This window comes from Anolis carolinensis, chromosome 4 (assembly GCF_035594765.1).
Source record: "Anolis carolinensis isolate JA03-04 chromosome 4, rAnoCar3.1.pri, whole genome shotgun sequence".
Lineage (NCBI taxonomy): Eukaryota > Metazoa > Chordata > Lepidosauria > Squamata > Dactyloidae > Anolis > Anolis carolinensis.
The window spans coordinates 61,298,060-61,315,294 of NC_085844.1; the positions used below are offsets into that span (position 1 = coordinate 61,298,060).

General features: G+C 37.5%; 1 protein-coding gene across 20 annotated transcripts in view; it reads left to right on the plus strand.

Moving 5' to 3' along the window:
• ptprm (protein tyrosine phosphatase receptor type M) overlaps positions 1–17,235 on the plus strand; it is a 541,643-nt gene that overhangs the window by 459,168 nt on the left and 65,240 nt on the right. For all 20 annotated transcript variants that reach the window (XM_062980499.1, XM_062980500.1, XM_062980503.1 and 17 more), the window contains 2 exons: positions 2,770–2,857; positions 14,076–14,152. In XM_062980499.1, the coding sequence (XP_062836569.1) occupies positions 2,770–2,857; positions 14,076–14,152 (165 nt within the window). The remainder of the gene's footprint in view (positions 1–2,769; positions 2,858–14,075; positions 14,153–17,235) is intronic.

Consider the following 17,235-nt stretch of genomic DNA (forward strand, 5'->3'; position numbering starts at 1 on the left):
ACCTGTCCCAGATTTTTCTTGGTAGGGTTTATTCAGAGTTGGTTGCTGCCTAAGATTGACTAACCCAAGGCCACCCGTTGAGTGTCCATGGCTAAATGGGGATTCAAACACCAGTCTCCCACAGTTATATTCCAACCATCAAACCACTACACCACACTTGTCATGTTTATTATAGGCATGTCTAACCCACCACTTTCCAGGGTATTCCAACAGAGTTGCTTTGGCCTTGGAAACAAATGGCCACTCTAGAGCATATATAAATGTGAGTCCTTGTTTTCCTGGCTTCAGTGCTGCATAAATCTATGTTTTCTTTTTTTCTTTTCTTTTCTTTTCTTTTCTTTTCTTTTCTTTTCTTTTCTTTTCTTTTCTTTTCTTTTCTTTTCTTGAGAGTTGGATTCAGGCACACATATTTTCCACAGGATCATTAAATGCTATCCCTCTAGCAACCAAGCTGTGACTGACAAATGTATATTCCTAACCTAAATTAATTAATTCTAAAATAACCCCAATTAAATTATATAGCACTATGGTCAAGTAAATATTAAATCAGGTTGTGTGCATAATGAAAACATATTTCCTATCTGAAATCTTATGAGGTATTGCAAATAATGTTTTAATAAAACATATGTGCACATCAGTTGCAGGCAAATGATGAAAAATAGTATTACCTGTAGAAAGACAGGTTAGCCAAGTACCACCTGTTGCATAAAATATGTATTATTTTTCTTCATTTTCCGTGGACAGGCTTCAGTGCTTGGATTATGTCTTATTGGGCTGTCTTGCCTAAAGAAAGGAACATAATCTCCTTCTTGCAGTCTGCATTTGCCTCAGGAAAAGAACCATATTTCTACTTCCATTTGTTCAAATTATGGCATAATGAGCCATACCTAGATTGGCCACTTTCAATTCACACTCCTGTCTTTGAATTGACAGAATTCTATTTTAGGAGACATAGTAACAAGTCCTCAGTTGACATATTTTTCTAAAATGATATCCAATTTTATTTCATATATATATTATAGGCCGCTCTAAGAATAACTGTTGCTTGACCTTTCCGTTGCTGTGGTAGACATGAGATCTACACGTTAAAATTGTGATCCAATTAAAAATGGGCACATCAGGCAGAAGATTTGTTGACGTTCAGGCTTTTTATATGGGAAACAATTTTCATATCTAGATCTTTTTAAACAAATGCTTCCTCCTTTATGAGAACTTCATCATGTAAGTCAGTGTGGTCCAACCTTTAGCTACCTGAGGGCCAATCAAACTTTAGTATAGGAATGTGAGGGCCAGAGACATTCCAGAAAGAAAATGAATTACATATTGTATTCAAAAACTTAAAGCAGTAAGAAGGGTAAAGAATTTTTTTCCAAATGTTAAATTAAAATATTTTTCCAGTAAAAAGGCCAAGGACCAACAAAAATGAATTGGTGGGCCGCATGCAGGCCGTGGGCCACAGGTTGGACCACACTGATGTAAGTAATGAACGTATGAATTGGATCTTTCCTATTTCTGAAATATTCAGAAAATAGATAGAGAGCTATTGCCCGATGCTCTGGAAGATGGGAAGCACTAATATTACTTATTCATATGCTATGGGAGTTTGAGGGGAGCTGTGTGGTTTGAAGGTTGGAGACCAGAGTTCAAATCCATGGAAGACCACTGTGTCACCTCAAGCAAGCCATGTTCTCTCAGACATAGAGGAAGACCATATCAAATCCCATTTGAACAAACCTTGCTTTAAAAAAAAATCCCATATGTTCACCTTTGGGTCACCTTAAGTGGGATACACAATTAGAGGCACACAATTACAAAAAATGATATAGCTCATTTACACTTTTAGATTTTTTTTTTAAAAAAACTCATATTCTGTGTTAAGTAGCAGTTCATCTGAAAATGTCTCAAAAATATGCATGTGTCCAAAGTATTTTATAACTTGAGCATGTAGCACAAGGCTAAGGAGGATCTTGTTCTCCAAATATACTTTGGGACTATGCCTCTTGTTAACCTTCACTGACTAGGTTTAATGGGTATTACAGATCCGTCACCTGAAGGACCTCATGCTACTTGTATCTGATGTACTGTGAACACAGGAACATAGAAACTGCCTGAAACTATTCCAGTATAGCCCATAATTTTTAGACCAGTGGCTTTCTCAAGATTTCAGGAAAGATTCTTTCCTACCCCTTGCCTGAAGATCTCTTGTGTTCCTTGGTGTTCTTCCAACTGAGTGCTAATTCAACCCAATTCCAATTAGTTTCCATGATCAGATAGGATTGGTATGTTTGGGTGATGGTATGGTGGTATAAATGTTTACAACTATTGGGCCTCCTTGATCCATGGCAATCAGAATGACGTAAGTCTCTGGACTTTAATAAAATAATAAAAGTATCTGGGTTTAATAAAAAATGAACTCAGAAAGTTTCAGGAGAAATTTTTAATACCTTTCAAATCTCTGTGTTGTCGTTATCCTGCGTATCCTGTTCATCCTGTCAATTTAATCTTTGCAATTACAGTAGTGTCTCCCTTTTCTTAGAATGGTAGGGACGCTATGTTTATAAAGAAGAATGATGCTGTTATTAATTATTAATTATTTTAATATTTTGGAATTTTAATCATCTGGTAATAAGTAAAAGCAGGCAGTCTTTGTCTCTCAGCTGCTGCGGGAGGTTTTCTTCCCATGTCTTTCTGTTATCTTTAATGCTTCTGTTGGTATATACTCTTTCCCTCAGTGTGATTTTTGCTTCCCTGTTCTTCTTTTTTTAACAGAGCTTCTTTGAAGGACAGTCTGCACCATGGGACTCAGCTAAAAAAGATGAGAACCGAATGAAGAATAGATATGGGAATATCATTGCATGTAAGTGTTGACAGCATAATTGTACTACTGTGTAAATTCCTTTTAGTAACTGACAACACTGCCCACTGATATACAGCTCTTTGTGTCTAGAGTAAAACAGAGCTCTAACCACCATAATAAAATAGAAGGGGGAGAAATAAATACTTTAGTACTTGAAAGACTTGAAAGCAGTAGAGGTATTATTAGAGAACGAATACAGAGAGGCAGTTTCAGTGTCACATTAGACCAAAGAGACCTAAGATCAGATCATAACTCAGTTCATTGGGTGACCTTGGGTCCATCACTGTCTCTCTACTTGTGTTACCTCATAAGGTTGTTGTGAAGATAAAATGGAAGGAGAAGGACACAATAGGAAAAACAGAATGAATAAATAATAACAAAATCATTTTGTTACTTCTTACTAGAGCAGAACTATTGAATCAGGGAAATTTGCTTATGTTCTGATCCACAATTCAGCAGTTGATTCAATGGATCGACTCTGTTTCAAACAAACTAATAGGATTTCTGCCATTGGATGGCTTCTGAATGAGTTAAAAACGGCTTCAGTCAGTGGAAAAGGAAGTATCATTTTTACTTGGCCCTTGTAGCTCGGTGGGGTTGGGAAGAGTTGGGAAGCATATTTGTGGGGAACACTCAGAGTCATAAGGGGAAAAAAGAAAGTCCCATTGTGTGAACTCCACTTATATGATATTGGCTTTCACCCAAAACTTTATTAAACCGCAAAAGTGGAATTGGGGGAGGTACAGCCCATGGGCTACATGTGGTCCCAATCTGTATTGTGTCTGTGGCACCTTAACTTTAAATCTCTTTAAACTACCAGCTTCCCCCACAAACCTGAAAATTCAAACATTGTAACCTCTACTACAGTTGCCCCCATATAATCTAGGATCCAATGGCATTGGCAGAAAGGAATTAGGTAACAAAACTATAAATCCTCATCTTACAAACACCACTTATGAACCATGAAACAAGTTATTACATGTGCATCTTTTGATATGAGCATGAAGAGTGAGATCAAAAATGTAATGAAAATGGAGCACACTGACTACATGGTATTTCAGTCGATTTCAGTGAGATTTTTACACCAAACTGTGGGCTCTTACAGATTGGTCAATTGAAGCCTGAGGTCTCACAGTATCACTCCTTGCATATTGTTGCATTATGTCTGGAGGTTGTTAATACTGATTTCTTGGATCTGCATGTTGCTGTGGTTGTTTTCAATTCAGAGCCCATTTACAGCACTGAGAAATTTTTGTGTCACGAGAGACTTGGGAAACTGCAAGTCACTTCTGGTGTAAGAGAATTGGCCGTGAGCAAGGACATTGCCCAGGAGACTCCCGGATGTTTGATGTTTTACCATCCTGTGGGAGGCTTCTCTCATGTCCAATTTAGTGAGATGATCTGGTGGTTAAAATGGCACGTTTTCTCCTCTTTTTAAAAGACGAATGGTGCAGAAGTGCTATTTCACTGACATGCTACAGAGTGATTAACTTAGAAAAGAAAAGAGAAGAGAAGGAAACATTTTTGTTCTGATATGTCTTGGATTTAATAAAAAACCTGCTCAAGAGCTGGAAATGTTGCAGCTGATGTCAGGATTTTCCAGAAATTTGTTTGTAACAACAAAAATGCCATTTAGATATATTTATTTTGAAAAACCAGGAACTACAGCAACAAATGTCACAATCTCCTGATAAATTTGCTCCATCTCTAATAACCCTGTAAATAACAGAAACTATTTATTATAATTATGTAATATAATGATAATATGTAATACAGTAGTCTCACTTATCCAAGCGTCGCTTATCCAAGCTTCTGGATTATCCAAGCCATTTTTGTAGTCAATGTTTTCAATATATCGTGATATTTTGGTGCTAAATTCGTAAATACAGTAATTACAACATAACATTACTGCATAGTGAACTGCTTTTTCTGTCAAATTTGTTGTAAAACATGATGTTTTGGTGCTTAATTTGTAAAATCATAACCTAATTTGATGTTTAATAGGCTTTTCCTTAATCCCTCCTTATTATCCAAGATATTTGCTTATCCAAGCTTCTGCCGGCCCGTTTAGCTTGGATAAGTGAGACTACTGTATTATAATATTGAAAGCCCAGTTGAATGTAAAATAGGAATGGTGTTTGCTCATTGCACAAAGAGAAGTATGCAGAAGAGGAAAAGCTGCTCCCCTTCTTAATTTGCTTCACATTGGAGATTTAGAGCTATTTTCTCGTTCAAGCCTTGTCTGGGATATGTTGGCACCTAACATCTGAGGACTCAGGGTTGGAAATCATTGCTGTAGACTCAGTATGTGTCTTCCTAGTCCTTACGGGGATTAGTCCTCCAGGTTGGGGGAAAATTTAGCACAGAGATCCACCTGTTTTCAATTTTGAATTCCCCCTACACACTTAGGCATTTTTTAAAATCTCCATTAATGCTCCATGAATAGCCTTAAATTTTTAGATGAAAATCAAATCAAAGAAAATATAACCTTATTTGTATTTATATCCCATTTTATTTATATTAACTCATTGGGGACTTTGGATAATTGAGTTGAAGACAAGTCATTGCTGTGTCAATTACCTCTGTAGCCAATCAGTTTTTGCCCCATGCTTTCAACTAAGAATGAAACTCATCACTCCACAGATTAATGATGAGTAGCAAAGGGAAAACAAGATAAAAATGTTAGATGCACAGATCAATTGTAATTTACAGAATATATTGAAGACTCTAAGAGTGGCAAATGTTACTTTGATCACTGGGATCCCAGTTTAATCTTCTTGTCATCAATATTTAGAAACAGAAACTGTGAGTTTAGGTTATTAGCATAAACAAGGTAATACAGATTACTAAGGCTCAGGAAAAATGAATTAGAGAGGACTTGATGGAAGTTGAGAAAGTTATGAATTACGTATGTAAAGAAAGATAAAAAGATTGGCCCCAGAAAAGACAGCACATCATTGTTCAACCTATCATTAAGCTGTGGGACCCATTGACACAGAATATTGTGATGACCACCACTAACTTAGAGAGCAAGCATATGTATCTGAGCCTCACTTTGCCTCAAATGACAGTAAAAAAAAAATCACAAATGCAGTATAGAATTTATCATTCTTGCAAACTGATCACAGTAAACCTGGACTTTTTCTTTAATAGCTAGACATGCTTTGCAAGAGTTATTATATTTTGATTGGAAAGTGAAATTGACTGTTATACTTCAGAATGAAGGGCTGGATTCAGTCTTTCCCTCCTCCTGTCTCATCAAAAAGCAAATAAGTAGGTATTTAGCTATGCACCCACACCTAGTTTTTCTTTATAGTCCCTAGAAACAAAACACAATTTCACGCTATACATTTCAAGTCCACCTTTAAAGTCACTGTATATAAAAATAATTCAATTCTTATTCAGAAGAGGGGATATTAATATCAAAACTAAATATAGGATACTTGCACACCTTTCTTCCACCTTAGCCCTTTGCCTCACAAAGAGAATAACAAGTGAGTTGTGTTGTGCCATGTCAATTTGATTTGATGTGAGGGCAGATCTTCAGGTCAAAGAGATCCCATCTACACATAATTACAGAACAGGTTAGTCAATGCCTTGTCTGACTGGGAGAACCATCAGCATTGCTTGAAATCAGCACATGTGAAAATCTAGTACTTTGCCAGGATGAAATCTGAATCCATGCATACAGAGTGGAAAATGGTTTTTGTCTTTTCATCTGCCTGAAGGTGTCTTCTTATGTTTTAAGTGTTTGCAGTATTTCTGGGTGACAGGGAACTTAAAATGAATTTGTAAAAACTAATTGAGGAACTTAAGGAAAGTCTAAAATACTAACTATGTGACACCTGTCAAAACTGTCAGTGGCAGGTTTAACAGGAATTTTTCATTCAGATTTTACAGCCGAGTACTTAACTAGCGTATTAAGAGTCCCATAAAAGTATATGGACTACACCAAATGTATGTTACACCAAAGAACAGGTCATCAATGGAAAACCAATGTGGCCCGCCAACCCCAGTATCCCCCACTCCTATTTAAGATCCCATTTTCCAAGAGAAAATGTGTAAAGATTTACCACCCTCTAACCTGGAGGGCGCTTGATAGCAAGGTGGAACCCATAGAGAGCAGAACCTATGGAAGTATGGGACTTTTGCAGATACAGAGTCACCAATTTTGAAATGTATTCATTTGTTCTTTTATTTAATGTGAGTCAGGAAATTATATGATGTAAAACATGATGTAAGACAAGCAAGGAGAACTGACTTTTTGCTTGCAATGAAAAACATACCTGAAAAGATCGGTCAGTTTTTATCATTGAGGCTTTTAAAGATACTGCTATGTAAATACAGACCGCATTATGAGTATAACATCAAATATGATTGTGCTCTATTTTAAAGAAATATACCTCAGTATCTGAAAAGTTTGCCTCACAGAAGCCTCTCCCTTCTCCAGTCAGTTTGATCTGTTTCCTTGTAACTGCAGTGAGGAGGAGAGAACTGCAGTGCCATTGTGGTATCCAGTAATGTCATTCCATTAACATAAACCTGCCACATGTGGAAGCCCCATTTTCATCCTTGCATAAGTTCAGTAATATATCATTCCACGGGCTATTGGATTAACTGCTGTACTAGTAGTTACCATACAGGATGTGGTATGACTCATTGTGCTGTCCCTAGGATAGAGCTTCTTTGGCCAGTTATTCTGCTAGAAGTTGTACAAGCACTGTTGAACAACAACAACACTTTAGGCCTTCCAGCAGCAAACATTGGATACAACCTTTTTATTATTTACACATGTAGAAATAAAGCAGAATATATTGGAGATGATCAAATTCCTAAAGCAGGCAGTGTAATGATTCACTATGCATTATGCATTAGATCCCCCAAAGGATAGAAGCTTCAGCTTCCTACACTGTCCTTGCAGTTTTAAGTTTTGTTTTCTAAGTGCACAGCTATTTCTGTTTGTGTGTGTGTGTGCATGCATATTTAAAGTGCAACAAACTGCTTGCTCACTTTTTTCCTTTTCTGGAGCATGCAACATTTCAAAAACCGAAAAAAGAAGTTCAAACATTAAAGACTGTAGACTCCTTTTTTATATTACTTTATGTATCATCTATCTAATCTAAATCTAAATCCATAATACAAGCGAAAACCCGTGTGTATGTGGCACAGATGTCTGCTCACACAGACAGCCTCCAGCCTCCACAAACAGGCTATAATTCCCAGGGTTAAGAATCCAGCAAGTCACTCTTTTCCACTGACATTACGTTTACAGCGAGCGCCATCAACATGCAGCCCAACCCCTGCCAATGTCCTTCCCAAACACTACAGCCCACCACCCAAGGAATGCTTTCATTTGGGGACCATTTCATCCTAGATTTTGCCTTTTCCTCCACCACAGGCAGGCATCCCAGGGTTCTCCATTGCTGTGGAATTTGAATGGCCCGCCCACTGCCCTTTCCTTTCCAATCTCTGCATAACAAACAGAACATATTACGCCAACTTGCTAATGTGTATATATATGTGTGTGTGTAAAAGAAATCCCTTGGAAGAAATCCTTGCAAAAGTTGGTTTGCAAAAAGAACTCTGCAAAAAGGGAGCTCAGCTCTTTTGCAGAGGCAAGCCACGCCTCAAACAATGTATCGAGTTTGATAGCAGATGGCTGGTTTGACAGTTGGAGATTGTCAGTTGGAGATTTGAGATTGCTAAAGGGAGCACAGAAATGAAAGGCTCCTCTTGTTATGGTCAAATAGCAGATTAGTTATGCTATGCTGGATGTATATATTGAAGCTGATTGTTTAGATTATTGATCTTATGCATCTACATGGACTTTGTAAGATTGCAGAACTGTTTGTTTATATTTCAACTCTACAAGCAAGAGTAAAAGTTCCTTTGTTCATTTAAATTCCTCTGCCTGGTCTGAGTCCTTTGCACATGGTGTTATCTGGATGCTACTGATTTCCGCTGCATACTCTCACCTGGCAACAGAACAGAACTGAGCTGCAACTAAACTTACTGCAGGAGTTTAGGGATTGACTCCACATGGTGGAAGTTGTACTTCACCCTGCATCAAGTCAGAGCACTGTGACTCCTACTGGGGAATGTAGAGGAGTTGTAGTTCACCTACACCCAGAACGCTATGAACCCAAATAATGATGGCTCTCGGCCAAACTTGCCATGCAGACCCGATATGCCCAGATTTGACTACTGGTGGGTTTGGAGGGGAACTGCACTGGAAGTTCAGGAGTAGTAGGTACTGGGATTTATAGTTCACCTGCAATGAATGAGCATCACACTTGGCACACAGAACCCCCATAACCAATGCAACATATTGGATAAGTTTGGGGGGAAAGGGAGTTAAAGTTCACCTACAGCCAGATAAACACTGACCCCCACCGACAATGCACTAGGACCACACTTCACACAGAGAGGCCTCATGACCTATTGAACATACTGCAGGTATTTTGGGAGTTGTAGTTCACCTCCATCCAAAGACCACTAAACCCACCCAATGACGAATCTAGACCAAACTTGGCACACAGACTGAATATTGCCTGCTGTGGATACAGATAGATATTTCGGGGCAATTGCCCCGGGAATCTGAAAATTGCAGTAGTTCACCCCCATCCAGAGAGTACTGCACCACACCCGATACACACGCCCAAAATGGCCAACTTATAATACTGGCAGGGTTTGGGGAGGATTCAGCCACGATTCTGGGAACTATAGTTCATCCACTCCAAACAGAATACATAACATTAAAAGACAAATAATACCATTCTCAAATGACCCGGGCATCGCCGAGTCCCCAAGCTAGTATTATATAAAACCAAAGTAAGAACCTCTTCCACAAACTTGCAGTAATAATATTTTAATAACTGTATTCTAAGTCATTCAATTAGAATAAAGCCAATGGATCTTTAATGTTGACTTGCCAATTTCCCATTGATTTAAAAGGAATAGTTTCGTTGGAGCAGACATGTGGATTAAGGTCTTTGTGCCACTAATCATTACTGTCAAAATGGCATTTTTAACAGGGTGGCCCAAAAGTCACAAAGTAAATATTTAATAATGCCTTATTTTTTTTAAAAATTACAGTACAATAGCATCGTATAAAGTATATAGAAAACATATATATCATATACAGTATATAGAAAATAAATTTACGATACATTACGTGTGAAAAATCAAATCTTGTAAATGATGCCTAGTAGCATAGTATCATATACAATATATATAGTGTGCCGTCGCGCCTGGGGCTGTACTCTTAGGAAAAGAGGCATGGACGTGACATCTTTCCCCAGGGGATTGCTTCTTGCCCTCCTTTAGGGAAACTGGAACTCCCAAGGACCAAAACACTGTAGATAACTCAAAAACTGGGTTTATTGTTCACAAAGGGGGTAAAAGAAAATATACATTACAGTCTTTGGTTGTTTAAGTCCATGAAGCTTGTCCAGATCCCTCTTTCTCTGGCTGTGACTGCCGGAGCAAACTCAGCCTCAGTCCAATGACCTATATCTGAAGACAAGAGTCTTCCTCTGTTGCCAAAGGACTGATGTGAAGGCGCTTGAGACTCCTCAACGTTGTTCAGGTTGGCCCTGAACATGAAGTGTGAGTCCCAAGGGTAAGAACCTCAGAATTGGTGCTAAGAGGTAACTTTTGAAGGGCTTTTTGAGCCAAGCCTCTCTTTCACGTCCATCCGATAGAGAACTTGCTGATGGAATGAAAAGGAGGAAACACAGTCCTACTCCAGGAAGAGGTGGAGCCAAACAGTTTTGCTGAGTGAGCAATATAACAGGTACAAACAACATTGATTGACAGATATAAATAACCAATCCAACTACATTTACAGGGTAAGGGCAAAATCAGGCATGATAGAACAATTCAAATCTTGAAACTTATAGTTCCAACATATAGATGGCGCCACTCGCGCCGTCACATATAGAATCCCTTCATGATTTTCTACCTTAATGAAAAAAGGTAGAAGGCAGTGGCAGGATCACCGACAACAGCTCTGTGTTTCTTTCAACATTTACGTAACAACAGATTATTATCCCAAGATATACCAATATGAAGTCTCTTCATTTTCTGCCTTCCAGAACAGCTTATTAAATACATTGTGGTTGCTGTTGTATGTCTTCAAGTCATTTTCAACTTATGATCACCCTAATACTTTCACAGGGGTTTCTTGGCAAGATTTGTTCAGATGGAGTTTGCCTTTGCTTCCTCTGATGTGGAGAGAGTATGATTTATCCCAGATCACCCAGTGGTCCAAGACAGGATTCAAACTCTATTCTCCAGAGCTCTGGCCTGACACTCAAGCCACTAAGCCACTGCTTTCCAAATATTTCATGTTGGTGACACACCCTTTTAGACGTGCATCATTTTGTGACATGATAATTCAGTTTTACTAGCAAATAGGAGGTTAACCAACCCCTTATAAGAAACACAGACACATACATAAATTATAATAACGAAATATATGGGAACACAACATATCTCATTAAAAACTTCCATTTATATATTTTTAAAATATATGATTAATTGTTTATTTCACATAGACTCAGAGGTATCTCGTTACATTCACATAGAACACCTACACATTGCAAACAACATGCTACATGTTGTAACACAGAGGGGCCTTTTAGACAGGCTCTATATCCCAGGATCTGATCCCAGGTTTTCTGTTTATCCCAAATAATCTGGCAGTGCAGATTCATATAATCTAGTTTAAAGCAGAAAACCCAGGATCAGATCCTGGAATATAGGGTCTGTCTGGAAGGGCCCAGAGTTTGGAAAACTCTACACTAAGCTGTGCTGGCTCTCCATGAAATACATACAAATTCCATTTTACTATTAGACATTGACATTGAGTTTGAACTAGTATTATAATCTTTATTGTTATTGTTGGGTGCTTTCAAGATGTCTCCAAGTTATGGCAACTTTATCACAGGGTTTTCTTGGAAAGATTTGTTCAGGAGAGCATTGCTTTTGTCTTTGTATGAGAGAATATGATAGTGGGTTTCGATGGCTGAACAAGTATTAATAACCTTGGTCCTTAGAGTCATAATCCAACACTCAAACCACTATAATGCATTGGGTCTTTCTTTACCTATAGCAACATTGCACAATGTGAAATCAGAAAATAATAATTTGGGGGGAAATGTTTGCTAAAAGTTTTTTCCCTGGAAAACAGCTATGAAAATATAAGGCTTTTAAGAGGATAAAGCTTCAGTCATAAAACAGTTAAAATCATATATGCCGTATTTACTCAAATATAATGTGCACCTTTTTGGCTAAATTATGTTGCCAAAATCAGCATGTGCATTACATATACATAAAAGATAAAGGAAAATGGGTCACCACTTCAAGAGCAATCAGCAGGCCTGTAGCCAGGATTTTGATTCGGAGGGGCTGAGTCTGAGTGAGAGAGGATCTACCTTAGGAAACCTTTTGTATGGTTATCCCAATACCCCCATGCATATGGTACATATTGAGCATGGTGATCAGATCATGATATGAATAAACATAACAGTACCAGTAAGGCCTTCTCGCGGATCACCCTGAGAATTTGGGGGGGGGGGAGCCCGTCAAGCCCCCCCCCCCAGGCTACATGCCTGGCTGGCAGGATTTGGGAGGAAAAGAGGAAGCGGAGGGGAGATTGCTTGGAAGGCGGGAGCAAACCCACATGGCAAGTGGGACAGAAAGCAAGAGAAGTCTAGAGGTGGCTTCTGAGGTAGGGAAGGTGAGGGGAGCACATGCAAGTGTGTGTGTGAGAGAGAGGAAAGCCTGGAAATGACTTGCGGGGGGGGGGATGAGGTGGTGCATGTGCACGCGAGTGGGAGAGAGAGAGAGAAACCTGGAGATGGCTTGAGAGTGGGGATGAAGTGGGCTTTTTGGAAGAGCTATAGAATCCTGGGATTTGTAGTTTGGGAAGGCAGCAACACCCTTTGGCTGAGAAGACTCAAGACCTTTTAAAACTACAGAGAATTACTAGCATTGAACCAAGGCAGTGAAAGTGGTATCAGGTTGAATTCATTCTACAGCATAGATTCACCCAAGGAAGCTGAGGTGGGACAAACGGGAGAGGCTCCTTGATGGAAGCACACAGCAACTGTACTGCACACTTTTTGGAACAAATTACAAAGAATGCACTTTTCACCACTGCGCATTAACATTAGCTAGAGTTTTGATAATTGAGGTGCGCATTACATTAGATGGTGCACTAGATTAAAGTAAATACGGATACTTGCTTTAGCAAAAATACGTATGTTAATGCCTACACTGCTAAGAGCCAACTAGTGTTTCTAAAGGACTGCATGCTAAATCTCTGAGTCCATATATTTAAAAAGATAGAGGGCAGCATAAATGTTAAAGGTTTTTCTTTTCAGGAGTACATGGGAGCACAAAATCGGGAAAGAATTCTGAATATACATGCTTCCTATTTTCTAATCAAACTTGAGAGAAGCTGTCTTGCATCTGAACGAATAGTAGTCATAATGGAGAACTCATGGACATCTCTAAAAACAATAACAGTCACCACGAGCCTAATGGAATGCAGTGATTTTTATCTGCAGAGTTTTCCAACTATCATATCAATGATTTGCTTGGAGGATTTGCAGAACACATTAAAGGAAGTCATCTTTCCTCCAAATGACACTCTCACTGAGCTATGGGCTTTCTGCACCAACATTCAGACTCAATTGTTATGTGACTTCTGCATGTGGGAAGCTATTTGAAAGACTGGTAGTATTTTGGAAAGTTTCCACACTGAATAAATGATACATGTGGGAGTCTGACAGACATTAATGATTGTGGGATGCAGCAGCATAAAGCATCCTATATATATACATGGGAACAATTAATCCAAAGACACTAACATAAAATTTGGAAATGGAAATCACCAAAATTTGAAGTTGGTTTCTAAATAAAGTCATCGCTCCCAAGTGATCATTAATTTAGTACTTCACACTAAGCACTGTTGGAAAATTTCAGCTAGAATGTATAACATGACTTTTTCTGCTCCTTTTTTTCTACTTGTCATCTGTGATTTGTTTTCACTTTAAACAGCTAGTAGTGGTGGTGTTTTCCAATTGTATTCAGAATCTTGTACGAGTAACTTAGCGTTCCTTCTAATATAAATGGAGCTTTTTTAATGCTAACATTTTCAATGCTGGGGGTAATGTAAATTATTTAATGTGTCGTATATGTTCTGTTTCAGACGATCATTCTCGAGTTAGACTGCAGCCCATTGAAGGGGACTTAAACTCAGACTACATAAATGGAAATTATATTGATGTAAGTATACACTCATCTAGCCAGGAAATAGTATGTAGGCCTTTTATAAGTAAGGGTATAAAAAAGAAAAAGAAAAAAGAAAGAGAGAAATAAATAAATAAAAGGAGGAGCAAATATTTAGGATACGAACAAGAACTAAACATATATTTTAATGAAAACTGGGCATGTTTCCAAAAATACATTTTGGAGGCAAGTTGGTCTCTACAAAATACACATTCACACATAGCTAAAGCAGTAAGGTGCATGTTTTTTTTCCAATGGTGGAATATTTGACTCTGTAAAAATCATAGAAACCAGGTTTACCTTCTGATCCCACACTTCAGGAGCATAATTTTGAAATAAATATTAGTAATCAAAGAAAAATAAGTTTATTTGTTGCTTGTTTGGAAGAGATGCTTCAAGAACTTGATTTGCCAGTTGCTAAATACTATGCAAAACCATAGTGAATAGACCACACATGTTTATTAAAGTTGACATGAAAGCTACCAAAGATTTTCAAATCAGGAAATTAAAATAGTTATCTCCTAAAGCTTCTTCATTTTGGAGTGGAGGCTTGCCAATAATTTTATCTCGCTACTTTTTGTCCTGAAGCTGTTGTACACAAAAAAACCTGTTGTGTACACTTTCTGTCAACAATGTAGCGTAATGCCTTTTTAAAGGGGAGCTGTTTGCATATTAATGTGACAAAACTCTGTAATTCCTAATGCAGTGACTTGCAATCTCTTGTCATCTCTGCACTTTTAAGCAGCCTTCAAAGTACAGTCTGCATCTGTGAAGCAGGACTTCTAATGCAAGCAAGACATTTCATTAAATATGTACATTGTTTAATTATTGAAGACTCCTTCTTTGTTCATTTTGCATCATGTTAACTTAATTTTTACATTAGAATAAATTCTTTAAGAGACAGCATTTTGGGGACACTGAAAAAGAATGAAATCAAAATTAATAATAATAATCATCATCATCATCATCATCTTTATTTATATCTCACCCCCGCTCCCTGAAGAGACTTGGGGCGACTTACAACAATCAACAAATACAAAAATAATATAAGCAGTAGTAGACAAAGAACAATAAGCAATTATCAATACATAGAATGGAAACACATACTAATAAAACATTAATAAATAACAGTTTAAAAGCTATTTGCTCTCTAAAACAATATAAATGTAGACACCATTTAACCAGTTCGTTCCTGTTGGCAGAATATCTAGCATTATGTTCTAATAGTCAATTCCAATCCAACAATTAAGTCATCCTCTAGCCATTATCAAAGGCTTGTTTAAATAGCCAAGTTTTAACTCCTTCCCGAATGTTAAAAGAGTAAGTGTCTGTCTTATTTCCCTGGGGAAAGCATTTCAGAGTCGGGGAGCCACCACCAAGAAGGCCGTCTCTTACAATGCCATTGTAAGCCATGATTCTGCAGAGGAATCTAAGAAATTTCCGTGTTTCTGCAAAGTTTAGAAACTGAGAATTACTTAGCTGTCTTAACTGATGCTATCAACATTGGTTTCCCCTTATTTGTTAGATCTTATGATAGAGATTCCACTTATACAGCTGTTACAATGTATACAATTGTATACATTGTATATAATGCCAAGCTGTTTGGCAGTGGAACTCTCTGCCCCGGAGTGTGGTGGAGGCTCCTTCTTTGGAGGCTTTTAAGCAGTGAGTTTAAATTCCTTGCTAATAAATTGAAAAAAATTGGATGGTTGATTAAGACTATTTTTTAAACCCCACAAGCGTTTCAATAAGTCAATTTTCTCTTTTATTTAATAGCCTCACTATTGAGAATTACTTGTTGTAAACTAGACACACTGAAATAGTGGCTAATTCAAATATAAATCTAAGCTTAGCAAGGGCATAAGTGCTTAGAATGCAACACTGCAAGATAAATCATAATTCTTTCTTTTATCATACAAGTCTCCTAAGCATTACAGTCTGGAGCATGTCTTGTGTCTCTATTTAAGTGCATGAAGGTACTTTTGTTCCTTCATTTGGTGACTTACCATGTGCAAAGCCATTTAACACTCTGTTTTACTTCTTTGGGAGTAGATCTTTTCTTATCACCACTTTTTGTTTGGTCCTTTTGGTGGTGTGGAGAAAATCCCATAAACTACTTGAGAAATCACCACACACAAATGGGACAGTTAAAAAGGTGTTCCTCGTGACCTGGCATAAATTATTGTTTCCACCACCTCTTATCATTCTATTATAAAAATTACAGTTTCATGCCTTGATTTGGTTGCTATTGTGGATTTGCTTTTATTAAAAACACTTGAATGTTATTAATGTCATTATTATTGATGTGTGTGTGTGTGTGTGTGTGTGTGTGTTTCCAATGTGTACTATAATCTTGGTAAAGCTGCTCTAATAACATTCTTACTAAGAATATAATTATCCAATATTAAGTCCGCCCCCCGCCCCCCAAAACAATCTTAACGTTATTAGTGTTTACTGCTCCTCCAGTATTTGATTAAATTATTCTTGTCTTCCAAAAAAAAAATCAGGGCCATTTTCCATTGTATTTTCTAGTAGAACTGAGCAAACAATCCACAATATAGATGTTCAATATACATGGCATTTCCCCAGTTATAAGAAAACTATGATTGCAAAAGATAAATAAAGGTAGTAAAGACCTAGTATTAACTTTACTAATGTCAATAACACATTTCTATTATGAACAACTGCATTTCAGTTTACATTTCAGAAGGTAATTTCCACTGTTTAGATTCATTTTTCATTATGTATGATAGCAGTAATCACTTGTAAGTAGATTAGCTCTGAAAGCCCTATCAGTTTCAGGGTAATTGTACAAACAATTCCTGGTTCGAAGAGATTGATATTACTAACCACTCAGACAGTTTTTAAAAAGTGATTGAGAATGAGACATATAAACAGAACCATCTTGCAGGAATACATTTTGTGCTAATTAAACTATATGTAGTGATGCAGCCATAAATCATCCTGCTATTGTAATGTACAGTTTAGAGAGACACAAGACACAAATTTACCATACAATGCTGTAGCTATCTTGAAATTATCTTAATCAAACAAATCTTACTTTGTTACAAATATCTGTA